General features: G+C 41.9%; 1 protein-coding gene across 1 annotated transcript; it reads right to left on the minus strand.

Annotated features, from left to right (window-relative positions):
- Nucleotides 1-512: 512 nt before the first annotated feature.
- On the minus strand, nt 513-16,506 carry pth3r (parathyroid hormone 3 receptor). The gene is made up of 13 exons (XM_035403400.1): nt 15,946-16,506; nt 12,567-12,672; nt 11,387-11,497; nt 9,506-9,630; nt 8,888-8,982; nt 7,377-7,530; nt 6,128-6,281; nt 5,861-5,921; nt 5,646-5,712; nt 5,167-5,261; nt 4,283-4,424; nt 3,793-3,834; nt 513-2,789 (listed from the first exon to the last, which is right to left on the minus strand). The coding sequence occupies exons 1-13, from the start codon at nt 16,033-16,035 to the stop codon at nt 2,364-2,366; spliced, it is 1,668 nt and encodes a 555-aa protein (XP_035259291.1). The 5' UTR covers nt 16,036-16,506; the 3' UTR covers nt 513-2,363.
- Nucleotides 16,507-17,755: the final 1,249 nt, after the last annotated feature.

Here is a 17,755-nt window from a genome sequence, read left to right on the forward strand (position 1 = left end):
AATTGTAAATCTGGCAGCCGTGGGGGGTGGCACTGCCTGGGATGTCAGAACAAGGCTGGTACATACCATAGGCCACTTGCAACGTTAAAAGGAACTTAACTTTATAGTCCCCAAAACATCAATGCGAGGTTACTGGGATGTGTGAAAAATTCCGCTGCACAATGTACTTTCAAAACACAAACAAACATGCACTTATATACAGGGACACATACACACCTGCGCATTCACCACAGACTGTAGTCCCCACAATGTACAGTATTATGGACATTACTGGTGAGAACAACGCCGCTACACAACATACTTGTGCCGTTAAAAGGAGCTTCACTTGTATTGTCCCCATGGCGTCTAATTTGATGTTACTGCAACGTTATAAGTAGCATAAATAACGAGGTAACGACATACCAGTGACTGGTCTGTGTTAGCAGGCTTGTCTGGTGGCACGTCTATTAATATCTTTTGGCTTCAGACTTATTTTTAGAAAAAAAAAACATTTCACACAAAGATGAGGCATTTCAAGACAGCACTGAAGATTTTTATGTATGAAACGGCCCTTCATTTTTTTTCTCTTGCATTTTATATTGCAGTTTTACAGAACAGTACAATCTTGTGCCATGAATAAAGATGGCAGCCTTATCACCAACATTATATAACACCAATGCAGTGATTGACATGTCAAGTTTTTCATGCTGAAGATTTTCTGATTTCTAGAGTATCAAAAACCCACATAGCCTTCACAATGATAATATTCAAGGTCAAACTAGAAAGTAGGCAAGCAAACTGTAGGCACAGTAAACAGTGAAGCAGACCAGAGAGCATACAGCACAGCCAACAACAAGGCAGAATGCAGACATTATGTAAGCGGATTAGCGTCCAATGAATCCTGACTACTTTCCTTTTCAGATAACAGCAAATGGGACTGTTTCCGACATTTTTCTTACGTTTCACATTTTACATGAGACTTTCACAAGCAAACTCAAAAGTCTTCTCTGCTGAACAAAGTTACATCAAATTACCAAATAAAACTACAATCAACTTGCCAGTAATTACAAATAGCTCAAGCAAGGCCATAAATATCTCAAGCTTGTCAAGTATTAAACTGGTTCCGTGTTCAATGCGCTATATCAGACCTGGGTCTAATGTGTATTAAAGTATTTTCTAATTATTTTATGTAAATCTGTTTGAAACAGCACATTTCCTATACAGACTATTTAATTCAACTTAAATATTTTCACGTATCTGAGATTATGTTAAAAAGTTTTATACGGTTTTTGTAAGAAATGCTTTCAAATACTTAGTATTTTATTTCTGGGAGATATTTTGCAACAAATCAACCAATAATTTGTCTTCATTGAATGAATAAATGAATGAGGTTCTTAATGCTGGTATTTAAACAAAGGCCATAATCAGCACCAACCCTTCTCATGTAAGTTTTGACTTCCTCACCATTTAATTTAATAACAACAAAGAGATTGAATGTTTACACATACATTTACATATTAACATATTACAATACTTTTGTTATATTTACAGTCATATGTGGATGGTTGCAATGCTATTTTAGTTATCAGGGCTTAGGTATCGGGGTGCCAAAGATACCGACAGAGACAAATTTTTGCAATTATTCCTGAATGGAAGCCAAAAATGAAAAATGCTGCTGGTTTTAAAGTTACTTGTATAGATTTGAAAAGTGTTTGGAAGAACATTTGGCTTTTAAGCATTGTATTTGAAAATACTCAAATGCCTTTGGATTTTGCCTTGAATTATTGTGTAGTTAAAGGGCTTGAAATTCACACTAACCAAGCTGCCAAATGCAAGTAAAAGTAGCTTCTATTGGGTAAATATTTCAGCTTTGTACTAGCCACTTGTGCAGGTGTTTCTTTAAATCCGGTGTGACCCCTTACAGTAGCAAACGGTAGTTTCCATTCAGCACTCAATACTCAATAAAATGGCACAAAAACAACAGCATACCTATGAGCTCAACAGACAATAAGGTTTATGTTGTAATTGTTGCTTCACTGTAATTCAGTTGACTTCCCTAGTCAGTGGCTAAATGGTTCAAAATCACTTTCCCTATTCAATAGTTTACAATAGGATGTTGTAGCTAGTTAACCTGACCAAAGGTCACTGTGGGTTAATGACATCACAGCAGCCTCATTTTCTTATGAACTTCCACATGGCAGCATGTCTCATGTCTTTGAGTCTTTGCTGCCTGCAGACAACCAGCTTGTCACGGCAGTGTTGAATGGAACATGCCACAGAATTAGAAACTACCGCATACCAATTACAATGGATGTCATCCTGCAATGACAGGCAGGGAAGGGGATTTCTCTGTGGAGACACAGACAACAGACGGCAATGGGATTTCACAGGATGGTCTCAAACTCCTTAACGGACAGGGAGCAGGGGCAGCAGGGCTCCTCGTCGGAGGAGAGCGGGACCACAGCGTCCCTCTCCTCCACGCTCCTCTCAATGGCCCTGGGCCTGTGCGGCAGCAGCCCCGGCCTCCTCTGGGCCTGCTCCCGCTGGGCCGGCGAGGGGAGGGGGGCCTCGGAGGCGCCGGGCACGTAGCCGGGGAGGCTGGACAGGGGATGCAGCGGAGCCAGGCGCTGCCGCCCGCCCGTCAGGGACAGGCCCTTGGTGGCTGCCACGCTGAGGCTGACGCTGTTGGTCGCGTGGGAGGTCATGCCGCCGTAGTAGCAGCTTCCCCCGCTGCTCGTCACCCGCGCCTTCTGCTTCAGGTCCAGAGTGAGACTCCGCCGTAGCCACGCCTTCTTCACCTCTGCCTGTACCTGCACACACGGACATTAGTGCGCATCCACACGACCACAAATACACTCGGACACAGGCACACACCTACATATATGCACCTATATACATGCATGTACACAACCCATGTGCACAAATACAAGGACACACCAGCACATGCACTCATATACAAACACACCAACATGTGCACTCATAAACAAACACACACCAACATGTGCACTCATATACACATACACACCTGCGCATTCACCACAGACTGTAGAAAAAATATGGAGCAAATATGGTGTCTGTGATGTCAAACATTGACTTCCCATGGGCTTGTGAAAAGGGTTTTATGTGTGGTTTTCCTCCTTGATGACCAAGTGCCCTTAATCAGATATTTATGTTCAAGCCAAGGGCGCTTCACCCAACATTAATAATCAATACCTTCCTTTAATTAATTAAAAAGATGATGTGGATGTGAGACTGCTGCGCTAAGCAGGGTGCATGTGCAATATGCAGGCTTCACATGGATTGCTTATGCCAGCATGAATTTAAAATGAAAAATGAGGACAGGGTGCTAACAAATCTTTGCGGTTTTCATGGCACATTGTTACTGCTTTAGGTTAAAAAATAGACCAAATTCACAGTTTTCAGCCACGGAAAAGCCAATGTTAGTGCCTCTATTGAAAAGCCTGAGATTTTGCAATCTGGCTGTGTGTGTTCTCAGTGTATCAGCCTCATTAGTCTGATGCTTGTGATTTGATGTCTATGTGTTAGAATATCGCAGCTGAAAGATTGTAAAATAATGTAATGTATTAAAGCTTTAGTATTATCTTGATATATCTTTGCTAGGTACCTCTGAGGTGCAAAATGCAAATACACAAATGAAATGGAAAAACAAAAATTGTGCACCAATGAATTGCAAAACAAATAAACTAAAACTAGCGGCCCACGGGCCTCCAAATGGAAAAATCTAGAACCTTGTAGGTGAGCATTTGCTCACAGGCACACACACTGGTACAGCCAAAACGCCCTCATACTTACCTCTCCATTGCAGAAGCAGTAGATGAATGCCACAAAGAATCCCTGAACAGAGCAGAATTGTGCACAGTAAGGTAATGCTTCCCTACATTTTTTTGGCAACAAACCTATCCATTTTCATACCAATTTCTTTCATTTCGATGCCTGCCTTTATTTGAAATGACTTAGAATCAGCTATACTGGGAAAGGAGTGAAAGCTAATTCTGAGTCTCATTTTGTATTGCTGCACTCTGTTTTCTATTACTTGCAGGGCTAAAAAGAACTCAATTTCTATACCTTTGTGCTCTTTAAGAAGAGAGGATGATAAGTGCTAGAATGGAGGTTTCCATAAAATATATTTTCTATAGTCACAGAGAAAACGCACCCAATGTCCTACCTGTATATCCTTCACACATCCTCCGTCATAGTCTATTATTACCACCACTGGATGAACACAAAGCCTGACCTTCTCCAATACCAGATGCATCTGTTTGCACGGGTGAATAAATCTGACCTGTGAGGAATTGAAGAACATCTCGTAGTGCATCTGCACCTGCCACAGCAAGCCAGTCACCTCTGTGTACGGCAGAGCCATAAACACCATGTAGTGCACCCCAAACAGAGGCATCAGCACCAGTGTGGACTTCAACAACTTCCTGCACGGTGAATAGAACATCACACAAGATATATGTAAGCCGTGTGCACATCATATGTTGGTCATGGTCATATTCTATGCATACGGTGGTTCATTAAATTATTTCATCCATTAGCGTATGCTCTCATTGTGGGAAACTTGTAATGCTTCCTGTTTTAGGTATTCTGCAACTCCGTTCTTAAATTTGCATGAGGGAAGTACAACTTGGTATCTTAATTACCACATCAGTATAGACAGATTTATTCATTCTTATTTATTTTTTTCTCCCCAAATTTTGAATTCCCTGTTGTAACTGTAGGCCCATCACAGGAACATCCTCCATCATTTCAGGAGAGTGAATGTTTGCATACATGCCCATAAAAACATGTCCAGCTTGTTGTTCCTCATGTGCAGTGTTGTCAAACTGGCAATTTTGTCCTGAGATCAGTTAAGCATAGTATGAATGCTTATGTTCAGAAGTTGCTTTTTTTAAATATCCTTGAAATTAAACAGTACAAGTAATGTATGTGTGTATCATACTAGGCTGCCCCAAAATGAATTTCCCTCTGGACAGCCTCCAGCCCTATCCCTAGTGCCTTGTGTCTTTAAAAACATTTAGAAGGAAAGCCTGTTTCTGATAGCTCTAATGAGTTGTCAGTAGGTCATGTGCCATGTAAAGTTCAGGTTGCAGGAACGTGGATGGATGCAGATTAAATTAGAGGTCAGCTGGTGAGTTGTTGGGGAGAGACTGAATGGCCACTGACCTATACTGCTGGCGTGGGTCCAGTTTGCCTGTGTTGGTCTCCCAAAGTTTGGAGGCCAGAACTCTCACAATGTTGAGGAACAGGAAGAAGTTCACCTGGATTGAGGAAGGACACAAAGATCAGAGGTATGATATCTTATCAGAACCATGACTGGCTTTCTCTGACAACAGTTGATTTATGCCTTACGTATTTAAAAGAATTGTCCAATGTTAGAATATTAAGAAAGATTAGAGAAAGGTGGTGAGTTAGGGGCCCCAGCAATAGAGAGACCCTCCTGATATCTGGAATTTTTTTACTCAGTTATTACTCATAAGGCGTTGTGAAGCTACAGTAGGACTTGCATTTAGATCTACTTTTGTGAACACAATGTAATCATGTGAGTAAATTTCATAATTAAACCTCATGATGCATGTGCATGTTAGCTTCAAGATGTGGAACAAAAAGACAGAAAGTAGAAACAGAAAGACAAAGAGGCTTACAACAATTGCTGCCAGGATTGGAACTTGATAGATCCACTTCAGATTTCCTGCACTGATGTCCCAACATCTGGAGACAGAAATGAGCCTCTGTGACTCTGTGTGAGTGCATGCATGCGTGCACATATGCATGCATGTGTGTGCGTGCGTGTGAACATGTGTGTGTGCTTGTAATTACAGTTTTAGAATTCAGTGTGTTAGCGTTCCATGTTACTCACTGAGTGTCAGCAAGTGAAGCACGGGCACTGACCCAAATGGACACAAACACAGCTGGGACCCCTACATGTGAAACAGGAACAGAGACAGAGCGAGGCAGTTAAATGTGCTGCACTATTTCGACCTTTGATCTGTGCTTCATTGATAATTACCTTTGTTTCTAGGTTTCCAATACTCTCATACAGCTGCTCTTATGAAATCCTACATTTAAATATTCAGCCAGAGTTTGTGACTGTATCAGGAAGGGAAGGGCTGGGCCTGGCACTGACCCCAGCCGATGATGATGAGGGCCCAAAGGTAGTTCTTGTCAGACAGGAAGGCCATGAATATGAGGCTGTGCAGGTAGAGCCCCTCCACCAGGATCCAGTAGTGGTTGGTGGCCAGGAAGTAGAGGAAAAAGGTCACAGCTACTTTGCAGCCTGCCTGCAGGGAGAGAGAGGAGCTGATAATGAAACTCTAAAGCCCCGAGGGACACATGGAGAGGAGACAATTATCACACTCTACAGACCAGGAACCAGAGGGGAAACGGTCATCACACTCTACAGACCAGGAACCGGAGGGGAAACGGTCATCACACTCTACAGAACAGGAACCGGAGGGGAAACGGTCATCACACTCTACAGACCAGAAACCAGAGGGGAAATGGTCATCACACTCTATAGACCTGAAACCACAGAGGAAATGGTCACCACACTCTAAAGACCAGGAACAAGAGAGGAAATGGTCATCACATTCTACAGACCAGGAACCATAGAGTAGATGGTCATCACACTCTAAAGACCAGGAGCCAGAGAGGAGACGGCCATCTTGCTCTAAAGACTAAGAACCAGAGGAGATGGTCATCACACTCTAAAGACCAGGAACCAGAGAGGAGACGGTCATCACACTCTAAAGACCAGGAACCAGAGAGGAGACGGTCATCACACTCTAAAGACCAGGAACCAGAGAGGAGACGGTCATCACACTCTAAAGACCAGGAACCAGAGAGGAGACGGTCATCACACTCTAAAGACCAGGAGTCAGAGAGGAGATGGTCATCACACTCTAAAGACTAAGAACCAGAGGAGATGGTCATCACACTCTAAAGACCAGGAGCCAGAGAGGAGACGGCCATCTTGCTCTAAAGACTAAGAACCAGAGGAGATGGTCATCACACTCTAAAGACCAGGAACCAGAGAGGAGACGGTCATCACACTCTAAAGACCAGGAACCAGAGAGGAGACGGTCATCACACTCTAAAGACCAGGAACCTGAGAGGAGACGGTCATCACACTCTAAAGACCAGGAGCCAGAGAGGAGATGGTCATCATACTCTAAAGACTAAGAACCAGAGGAGATGGTCATCACACTCTAAAGACCAGGAACCAGGTGAGCAAACACTGTTCACAATTCATGACTATAAAGGAGAGATCAGTGAGAGATGAAAACACTACCAATACTGGTCATGTTGGCAACTTTGACAGAGAATAAAGGGCACAAAACAACACTTGAATAAGAGAAGCAGAGGTGCTGACAAACCATTTGGGGTCTGTGTCCAGTGATGTTGTCCTCAGTCCTACCCTCATCAGATACAGTGTACAGCACAGCATCCTTCACAAAAATGCTGATGGCACGACAAATGAAGGAAGAAAAAAGGTGGATGTGGATGTAGTTACGAGTGCAGTGCAGCCTCCTACAGGAGAGAGAGAAAGAGAGAGAGAGAGTGAGAGAGAGAGAGCGAGAGGAGAGACAGATAGAGTGAGAGAGAAGGGGCAAACATTGACGTACTACTGTGAGTCTTCATGTTCCTGACATAACTTACAAAACACATAGCAGTCTGTCTCTGACACATCATTTTTTCCAAGCTTGTTTCAGGGAGCACATTTAGGTTCAGTGTTACACAGGAAAATACAGGTACATGGTGTATTCACACTACTGCACAATACTCGTCCCTTACGTAACAAAATATATTGCCATTTATTGAAGAATCTACTGAAATACATTGAATAAATCTTGGCTGGACTGAATATATGGTTGAACTCCAAATATGTTTAATGAAAGCTGCAGTAATTGGTATATTTTGAAATATATATAAGGTACTCTAAATTGCCCATAGGTATGAGTGAATGGTATGAGCTCCAGCTCCCCCCATGACCCTGACCAGGAATAAGCAGTTTAGAACATCGGTGGATGGATGATTTCAGCCAGTAAACGTACTGCTAAAAAATAAAAAAGCTAACCACACACTGCTGTTGTATTTTTTGTTACTAATTTATGACTCTATGCAGTTTACTAATTTATGGCTCAGTTTTTCTAAATTTTAGCCAATAAAATATTTAGAAGGCCACAGGATGGTACAGGCAGAAGACAATTCATCCCGCATGATCAATCAGGACCCTGTGATTCCCTTCAATGTTGTACTCCAGTTCATTTTCTTTTCTTTTGTCATGTTTAATCAAAGTGAAAATCCATCTTACTTTATTGATCAATTCTCAGTGAGTCTGGCATTAAAGAGTGTGTTCAGTGCTTAATCTACTGTATTTTCATTTTTTATTTATTTTTCTTTTTGGGGGGGTTGATTCAACTGTACAGATTCTCCCCATTATATAAGTGTCCAAATGCATGTATTTGCAGAGTATGAGGCAACTATCATAAAGCACTAAAACATACACACAGGTCACACCAGATATCTCAAGAGAAACTCATAGATATCACACGCATGTACTCTAATGGTAAGTCTTTGGACCAAACTTTGCTTGGGGTGATAGATGCCCATTTTATCAAGATTTGGAATAATGTTAGCACTGTGAATAATTCAGAGATTAAATGAAAACATTCATGATAATAACGTCACATTAAGTTCAAGCTGATTGTATCACAATTGTTCACATGTTCAGTGTTCACGATGTCACATGAATACATAGTTAAATACAGAGCACCTACACAAATATCAATGTTTACTGCACATTCAGGTGTTCTGTCAGGGTTGTGTGGATATTAGTATTCACTGAAGGCCTTTTCACACATGCTGAGCTCTCCTCACATCTTACTTGAAGTAGCACAGGATGGAGACAGCCACCAGCAGGGAGACCAGGGAGATGGAGTACCCAATGGTGTACATCAGATGCAGGCGCTTAAACACTTCCTGTGGGACGGAGATGGGGATGAGAACCCACAGGTGTTTGTGTGTGTCTGTGTGTGCGCGTGCGTACACGCATTATTTTTCTTCTTCTTCATCTTCTTATTCTTGCATTCTGCATTGCCAATATAATAGTCTGCCATTTTCAGTCCTGTAGGTCTGTACATCTTCAGGTGAAAGGAAGGATTTGTGACAATATCTGTTGTGTTCATGCCTGAAAATCAGGCTATATAAATCCTCACAAGTAACAAATTTGCAAATGTAGTATAGTATAGATTATACATTTTGGAGGCAGTGTAGTATAATGAATAAGGAACTGGCCTTGTAACAATAAGGTTGCAGGTTCAGTTCCCAGGTAGGACACTCTCAGGGGTACAGCAATATGAAATATCCAACTGTATAAATGGACACTATGTCAAATGTGGTTGCTGAAGAGGAGGAAATATTGTATCCTTCAGCTGTACAAGTGAGTTGTAACATTCTCAGTTTGTGTGAGGTGTTCTGTTGTGTAAATGGGAATGGCACTAACCTCTTCTTGGTTCCTGTGAGTGGACAGCAGGTAGGTGGTGCACTCAGTGTAGTTGGCCCATGTGCGGTTCACACTGGGCACCTGCTCCCAGTTCCCCCAGGCATCACACTGCCGGTATGCACGGCCTGGGAGATGGCAGAGGACGAACACAGTCAGACCAGTATCATATCACATCATGTTTGTTTTCCGTGTATTACGTCACGCATCACAGAAGAAATTTTCTGGCGTGACTTGGGGTGTTTTTCCAAGGTGTGATCTATTTGTCAAATTTGAAGCCATGCTAACAACAATTTCAGCTTAATTTTACAAAAAACCTGCAGACTAAAATGTATAAGTGTCATATATTTGGGGTATGTCATTATGTGGTGCTTACCCATTAAGTGTCCTCACTTAGTGATTAAAACCAATTTTTCTAAATTAAATTTATTGCTAAACTCCCTAGGATGATGTGTCTATACCTGCCAAATGATTCTTCAGATTGTTGGCACACTTCTTCAAGAAAAATTCATGAAAAGAGGTTCAAAACAATGATCCATTTATTAAAGGAGTTTTCACCCCCGTCTATTTTCAGCTCAGTGGCCATCGCTGAAACTGAGCTAGTTGAGCTGTATTTGCTGTTTTACTTCAAACCCTCTTTCTTACCTCCCTGCCCACATCCTGTCCTGTTCAATATTATTATGACAAAATGGATAGTGCGCTGACCACACGGTCATGCAGTAGAGGCCTAGGATATTGTTTTAACTAGTGGTTTCATCGTGCAAACCTCTTTCTCTCCTGGTCAGAAAAGACAAGGCAAAAACAGAGCAAGGCATCATTCACTGCACACCACGCACACTGGAGGAAACGACAGATGTCGAAATGTGACATTTTTTTGTCAGGGAAGTCCGTTCTGGGGTGCACGCTGAGCAACGCTTCTCAAGGTGTTGTGTAGTGCAACCGTTTAGAAATTAGGAGGGGTGCCCTTAACATTAAAAAAACAAATAGCTGCCTCTTTCTTCGTCGACAGTTGCCTGCCCTCTGATGAAAAAAAATGAAGGAAAAAGGGGCAGAGACTCAAGCCTCACATCAGGTCTTTCAGGCATACAGACGAGCTGGCTAAAGTCTCAATGGAATCAGTAGAAGCGGCGACTCTCACACAACACCATAGATAATTGACAATTCACAGAGCTTTCCTGAGCCCACATACTCTTCAGATAACAGACCACACCGCTCCTCCGCCTGCTGTCTCTTGCCTCAGCAATCCTTCCCTTCAGGCTAATAGCATTCATGGGTGATATGGTGAGAATAAACATGCAACCCATGTCACATAAGGGGGGGTTGGAGGAGGGGGGGTGGGCACTTATCTCCCTGTTTGGTCGTGTTTTATTAAAATGTTGCCATTGCTTGTATAGCTGGTGGTCAGAGCTGGTGGCCAGCACTAACAGGGATAGTTCCAGCAGCTCTCCATAAACATAAACTGAGAATGTGTTCTCAAAACTACTTAAATGTAAAACAGCTGATGGACAAAGAAAGGGCACCAGGTAGGTCACCACTGCAGGTGATTTCTTTCCCCGCCAGCCTACATAAATCCAGTGAGGCAGCGGACCTGTCACTGATCATTACTGTTAAGGAAACAGGAGGGTATGGAGGCTGCCGCAAATTATTTTTCACAATCCAGATATCAAAAGAAGCTGGAGAGAGAAGAGACAATAAGTCACTAGAATACGCATCTATTGTTCCCCTGATGTGATTTGTCCCTGCATCTTCTATTAATATATAAAATATACCCTTTTGATTTTGTGTTTTTAGCTTATTATTGCCCTTCTTCCCAGATAGAATTTATCTCCTTGATCTGCCATGTAGATGCAGTCAGGGCAGTGTCAGGGGATGGGGACTCCTCACCTCTGTGGTTAAAGTCATAGATGTAGTCAGGACAGAGAGCAGAAATCAGCTGGCTGGGCTTCCCCTTAGGCCAGCAGATTATACCATCCCACTCTGGCACGCAGTCAGTGTCTGCAAACAAACCAAGTATTACCAAAAGACACAACTGCTTTAAACTATAGTAATCTATTGTATTGTATTATGATAATAAGACACAGAGGAAAACTAACATCAATGAGGTAGGACAACCTTGCCAACTGAAACCCCTCCATTTCTATGTGACACATTGCAAATGTCTGTCTTGACAAGTGTTTTAGTCTCATATGAGACATTAAATCTTTTTTCTCTCAAGTAGAAAATATTAGCTTGTTTTAAGTTACTTTTTCCTTGTTGAATGAAATTGCCTTAGCCCATAGGCAAAACTTGAAATTAATCAAACTGTCCCACCTCATAGTTAACATTTTTGTCTTATTTAGCCAAAAAAGAAATAAGGTAATAGAAATAAGATTTTAAGTCTAAATATAAGACAAAAATTCTTGTTCAGATTTTTTTTTTTGTTTTTGCAGTGCACTGAGGCCACTTATGTGCCACCTCACAAGACTCCCATATGGCAAAACTTTATGGCAATATTGCTTTCAAATGATTGCCTATAATTTATACTTTTAATAAAGAGAGAAAATGGAGGTGCTTATTTAGCTGTGCCTCTCCACAGGCAACAAGTCATAGCTTTGGCTCGTGTAAAATTGTGAATATGAATCACTACAAAACATGACAATGCAATTGACCCGGTGGTCTCATTAGACTGTTCAGCATTAAACTTGCTTCTGTTACCATAGAGACCATTGGCTGCAGGAAATTGGGTAACCTGCATTGATGCACCTCACTGATTGAAACACGACAGGGCCCTGAAGTTATATTAAAAATAATCTCTTAGTCCAATCAAGCACCAGCATGAGTCAGATGCACTGACTTTTGTCCTGCTCCTTTCCTTTGTCTAACAGGATAACATGGTGGCCAGAATATGGATTTTACTTCTACGTGTTCCCTAACAAGTGCCAAGACATTAACAAAGCATTTGTACATGGTATCTGAAACATAAATTAGGTGAGTCAAGTCTGCCTCATGCTGCAAAAAAATACAGACACAGACAGCCCAAGACCTAAAACCTTGCACTCTTCAGAGAAAAAGTTGGTGCCAAAACCTCTGACTGTGTCCAGCTGGGCACGAATGCTCCTCTCACACTTGGCCCTGGCTCCAAGCAGGAGGTAGATCTGCTCGTCCCTTGTGATGACATCATCCGAATCCACCTGTATTGAAACAAATGGGTGTTCCATCATGTGTCAGCATACGACATCACTGCTCTTACAGAAAGAGAGAGCCCTCATGTAGGGTCATGGGGTATTGTGTCTCCCACAGCGCCCTCAAATTTATTAGGTGGTTGTCGCCGAAGCTAAATTTGCAAACATGCAGGGGCTTAATCCGCTGCCTCCAAGTGTTGTGAAATTGTTGAGCCAGACTGCGGTATGTGTCGGACCCTCTCAAACCCCTCGCACAGGAGCACCCCGGTGGGGAACTCCCCCGTAGCTGAGGACGATGGAACACAGGCGGCTCTGTGGTCGAAAAGCATTTCGCAAGCGCTCCTCAAAACCAGCAGAGCGCCTCAGTTCTCACATTCACTTAGACAGACTGAGGTGGGGGAGGGGCACATGGGCCAAACATCAGACTGAAGAAATAAACAGAGACAAAAAGAAAGAAATAGGTGAGAGAAATGGTCAGAATGAAAAAGAGTAGACTCTCAACGAACGATGGTGTCCCTCCAGGCTGGTTTTGGTTTGGTTTGAATGGCTAGTTCAATGTTTGTGGGTATCTCAGGGGTTTTGTAGAGGCACGTTCTACTGTGCTCTCCTAAACATAGGGCTGCCTGGACACTTCCCAAGAAATGCTTTGTGTGGGTGTGTGTGTGTGCATGTGTGTGAATGAGTGAGTGCGTGAGTATGTGAGTATGAGAGTGTGTGTGTGTATGTGTGTGAATGAGTGAGTGTGTGAGTATGTGAGTATGAGAGTGTGTGTGTGTATGCTTCAGTGTATGCTCACAGCATCTGCGGTATTGAATATGTGCACGAGTGTATCTGGCCTCCCACCCAAGTCATGTTTCTGTGAAATCCATCTTTAGACTTGAGTAAAATATATATTAGTCATATTAAAATGCCAGGTAATTAACAATGTATCTTAGTCCATGCCTGTAGATTATTTATTATTAGTTCTTATGCTAAATGTGAGATGCTCATAAGTTCTCACTGCCAGATAGTTATCTGTCTATTTTGCTGATGGGGGGAGAATGTGTTTGAAAATCAATTAGCTTGTGACAGATCCTCCTGTTGTTCTTAATTAGATCCACTCCCACTGAGGGGGTATGTCATTTTCTGCTTCACTGAGTGGGAGCAGTAAGTCTGTTTTGGGCTGACACTGGCTGAATGCAGAGGGAGACAATAACCAGAGCTGAAATAGCCCATGGCAGACCGACTCTACTCACCTTGGGCTGAAAGCCCATCCCTGTTGTGTTTATGTCAGTCATTAGTAAGAAAATCTACCTTCTTGCCATCATTGCCTTTGGCAGGTTCTCTGATGGTCATAGAGCCTTTGTCTGTTCTTTACCAAAATAAGACAGTGAGCATAGCTAAAAGATTTGTTTGAGTTTTTTTAACAGCCCACCACCCTACCCTAGGACTGATACCTTCAGATGCTTCATACATGCAGTCCTGAACTGATTAGATGGTTTGAAAACTGATTTGTACATGTCTGAACCAACAGACTGAAGACATATTTTTGTTACTAATCTCTCTTGTGCGGTCTATTTCTATTTCTCATTTTCCCTAAAGGAATCTTTGTCTATGACTGGGTTCAAAAGAGCTTTACAATATATTAAAGTCATGTGCCAATGCGCTCACTGATGGTCATAAATCTGCCACTGCTGATCTGAGATCATTACGTCAAGACCTTTTCTTGAAGCAGTCCATCAAACAAGGATGAATCAATATACCAGGGGTGATTGCTTCTACATAGTTTTTTCACTAGCAATAAGGTGTTAGGTGAATGAAGGTAGTGCTTTCAAATCAGCAGTAGCATAGTTATAACCATCAATGAGGGCACTAGCATGTGACTTGTAAAGCTCTTTCAAAACATTGATCTAATAATAAAGATAGTTCCCTTTGCATACAGTAGGACATCTAATGACAAAGGTCATTTCCAGTGGCTCTCTCAACAAAAATGTAATTCCCTTTCAAAAATCAGTTTAACTGAAGCACATTAAAGCACTGGTCAATCCACAGTTGTTTTGAACCTGTCCATCAATAAGTAAGTATGCATTAAAGTGTTCAGAGGCCGAAAGAGACATGTTATATTGGGCAGATATGATAACAGGGCTGAAAATCTTTCTGGCATCTGGTGACAACAGAGCCTAGATTAGTGGGATGCTATGACAAGATAATGAAGTTTTTTTTCATGTGTGTGTTCCATAGCAGGTCTGTAGTATTGAAATAGACTTTGGTGTTTCTTGTTTTGGGGTTCATGCTAGATAGTCTTAGGCTATACTCTGGCCGTCACCTGTAATAATGCTAAGGCTATCAATCTCCTGCAGCACCGAAACCACAACATCACCCAACCCACAACCTGAGCCATTGGACACCTTGAAACTTGTTCTTCACACACCGATTAGGCTCTAGAACGACAGCAAGGGCACCACTGAGGCCAATTCTGTTTCAGCACACATCCCCATTCTGCAGAGAGCCGAGGCGACGCTGCTCAAACAACGTGTCACAGCAACCTCGGGAATGCTAAATCAGGGTTGTGACCCGTTCTGGACATTTGGCTACTGATTTTCTCTCAGCACACACCCACTCTGGCTTCCCACTCTGTCAGCAGAACTTACACTTTAATGGACTTTATGGGACCCCAGGTAGTACCTTCCTAAGATGTGCCTGGTGCCCACCCAACCACAGTACAGTATTTATTGTTCTTCCCTGGGAGGAGCACTGTTTGCAGTCAAAGCTGTGACTCTTGCATGCAGTAATCCATCATGCATTAATCATCATGTCATTTGATTGCTTAGTCTGTGCCACCAAGGCCAACCAATTTGGTATGCTTCTGTGATTATATGACATTTATTTACAATTTAAATTGTTTACATGGTTGTACAGTTCATGATTTCCAACACAAGTTAAACATTACATTCTTGTGATGATTAGGGGAAAATCTGACAACCCTGTCCAGTAACAGAATGAGGTATATACATTTCTTAATATCAACACCATGAGCAGAAATAAACTATTTAAAGGACTGACTGTTTTCTGCTGATTTTAAATAAAGGTCCTTTGATTAACCTGATGTTTACAGCACTGATGTTTACTCAGTCAAACTGATCTGAAAGCACAGTTCATATGAGGAGTGGTACATGTGCTATTCTGGTCTTGATCATGTGGTAGATTGTAATTATCATGCATGACATACAGTAACAACTAAAGTTATCTTGTGACCTGAATCTCTCTGTGAGTACAAAATGCTGTAATTAGTGCCAGACTCACCAATGCACTGATCACCTCCAAGGTAAAACATAGAAGGAAGACAACTCCTTTCACAGATGACATAGTTCCTGTTTTGGCCCATGCAGCCATCCTATCTATTTAAACCCCAAAAGCGAAGCTTTGTACTCCAGTAGAAAAGGATTCTGAACTCCTTAGGGGGCTATCTGGGTGAGCAGCTCCCAAAAACACCAACCGCGATTCTTGGGTATAAGCGGCATTGCAACTGTTGCCATCTTTGTCCCCATTCGCCGTTAATGAGAGAAAAAAAGAGGATCACTGGAAGATCCTCTTTGGAATTACCCTGGTCCTAATGTCCCATTAATGAAAGAATCCCAGCAAACTCTTAGTGTCTCTGAAATGCTTTGCCATTCAGCCTATGGGATCTGGATCTCATCACTCCCGTAGCTCTGCACAGTCCGCTCTTCTGACTGCCCTTTGAGTGTGCACTCCTTCAGCAGTGTGGCATCTTCTTCTCACTCTTTAGTGTGGGGTTGGGCTCTAGCTGGGGACGAATGCCTTTCTCCTCTGAGCTGTACTCCCTCTCTGAGCTGAGTCGGCTGTGAAAAGGTGGGGGAGTGAGGGATGGTGTGGCTGTCTCCTCACATCTCTGACAGTGCAGCTCCCGCCACTGTTGACTGTGAGGGATGGGACTACCCTCCCAGCTCCCACTGTTGTTAACTCTTTCCTCTCTGTAGGTCTTAGTTGTCAGTAGTTCACAGTTATCGTGTTTCGACTATAAGTTGATTTGCATCTCATGGAACTTTTTCTGTTAATAAATGAATATGCCACCTTTTTCCCAAGTGTACTGACTGAACTAGCAGTTACTTTTCCAAAGTACTTAGATGGTACAAAGTCAGGTCCAGCATTATTGGCACAATGGATAAAGATGCATAAAAAAACTTTTTGTATAAAGCATTGAATAGGAATTGTTGTAGAAACAAATTAACACCATTATTAAGATAAATTGTAATTTTCCTGAATGTGGAAAATATTGTAGGATTCAATGGAATCACCACATTTTTCAAATGAATAATTTATACCACAAAAAGGGTTTGTGTGGTTAGCTCTTCGCGGAGCCTCCCCTGGCAAGGACAACATCACAGAGCCTTTTCCTATAATATTGGACAATGTTGGATAAGACATTTTGAAAGATATTGGACCAATCCATCTTACAGAACCTTTCAATATCCTCAATATCTTTAGGTCTGCACTAATGGAGCCTTCTTCAGTTAAGAGCACAAGTTTTGTATAGCATTTAAGTCTGAGATGGCCATGGCAAAGAACCGAAGCACAAAACCACTTGCAATGATTTTGAGGTATACTAGGGCTCATTGTCTTGTTGGAAGTTTTACCTACAGCGAAGCTGTATTATTATTGTCTACTGGTATGTCCAACCATTTATGTCATTTTTTTAAACATTATCTGATTTGTGGAGGTCAACAACCATTTGTCTCTTGACATTTTTTTGCTTACCCCATGGTAATATAGTTGATGCGTGTTCTCATTTTTATACCCTAGGGAAACAGGAAGCGATAAAAGGCCACAATAAAGTTCCTTAAGCTGAGATTTCTTTAAATTATCAGGATTTTATTGTCAATTTAACTTTGTTAGATTTTATTTGGGGTACAATAATTTTGACATCTAGATTTTTGAGACAAGAAAACAGTACTACTCAACAGAACAGCATTTAAAAAAAATAATAATTGCATATATAATCAAAGTAGTCTATAATAGTCCCGTGTGTGAGCATAAAATATAGCTTATTATCTGCGCTAATGTTATGAAGCCATTTTCTCATTTTCATTAAGGG

This window comes from Anguilla anguilla, chromosome 2 (assembly GCF_013347855.1).
Source record: "Anguilla anguilla isolate fAngAng1 chromosome 2, fAngAng1.pri, whole genome shotgun sequence".
Classification (NCBI taxonomy): domain Eukaryota; kingdom Metazoa; phylum Chordata; class Actinopteri; order Anguilliformes; family Anguillidae; genus Anguilla; species Anguilla anguilla.

Excerpts from the sequence above, each read along its gene's own strand:
- pth3r (XM_035403400.1), bottom strand. The coding sequence starts at position 16,035 with ATGGCTGCATGGGCCAAAACAGGAACTATGTCATCTGTGAAAGGAGTT. Across the intron at positions 12,673-15,945 it reads TGGAGGTGATCAGTGCATTG|GTGGATTCGGATGATGTCAT; the intron begins GTGAGTCTGGCA and ends GTTTCAATACAG. Across the intron at positions 11,498-12,566 it reads CCAGCTGGACACAGTCAGAG|ACACTGACTGCGTGCCAGAG; the intron begins GTTTTGGCACCA and ends GTTTGTTTGCAG.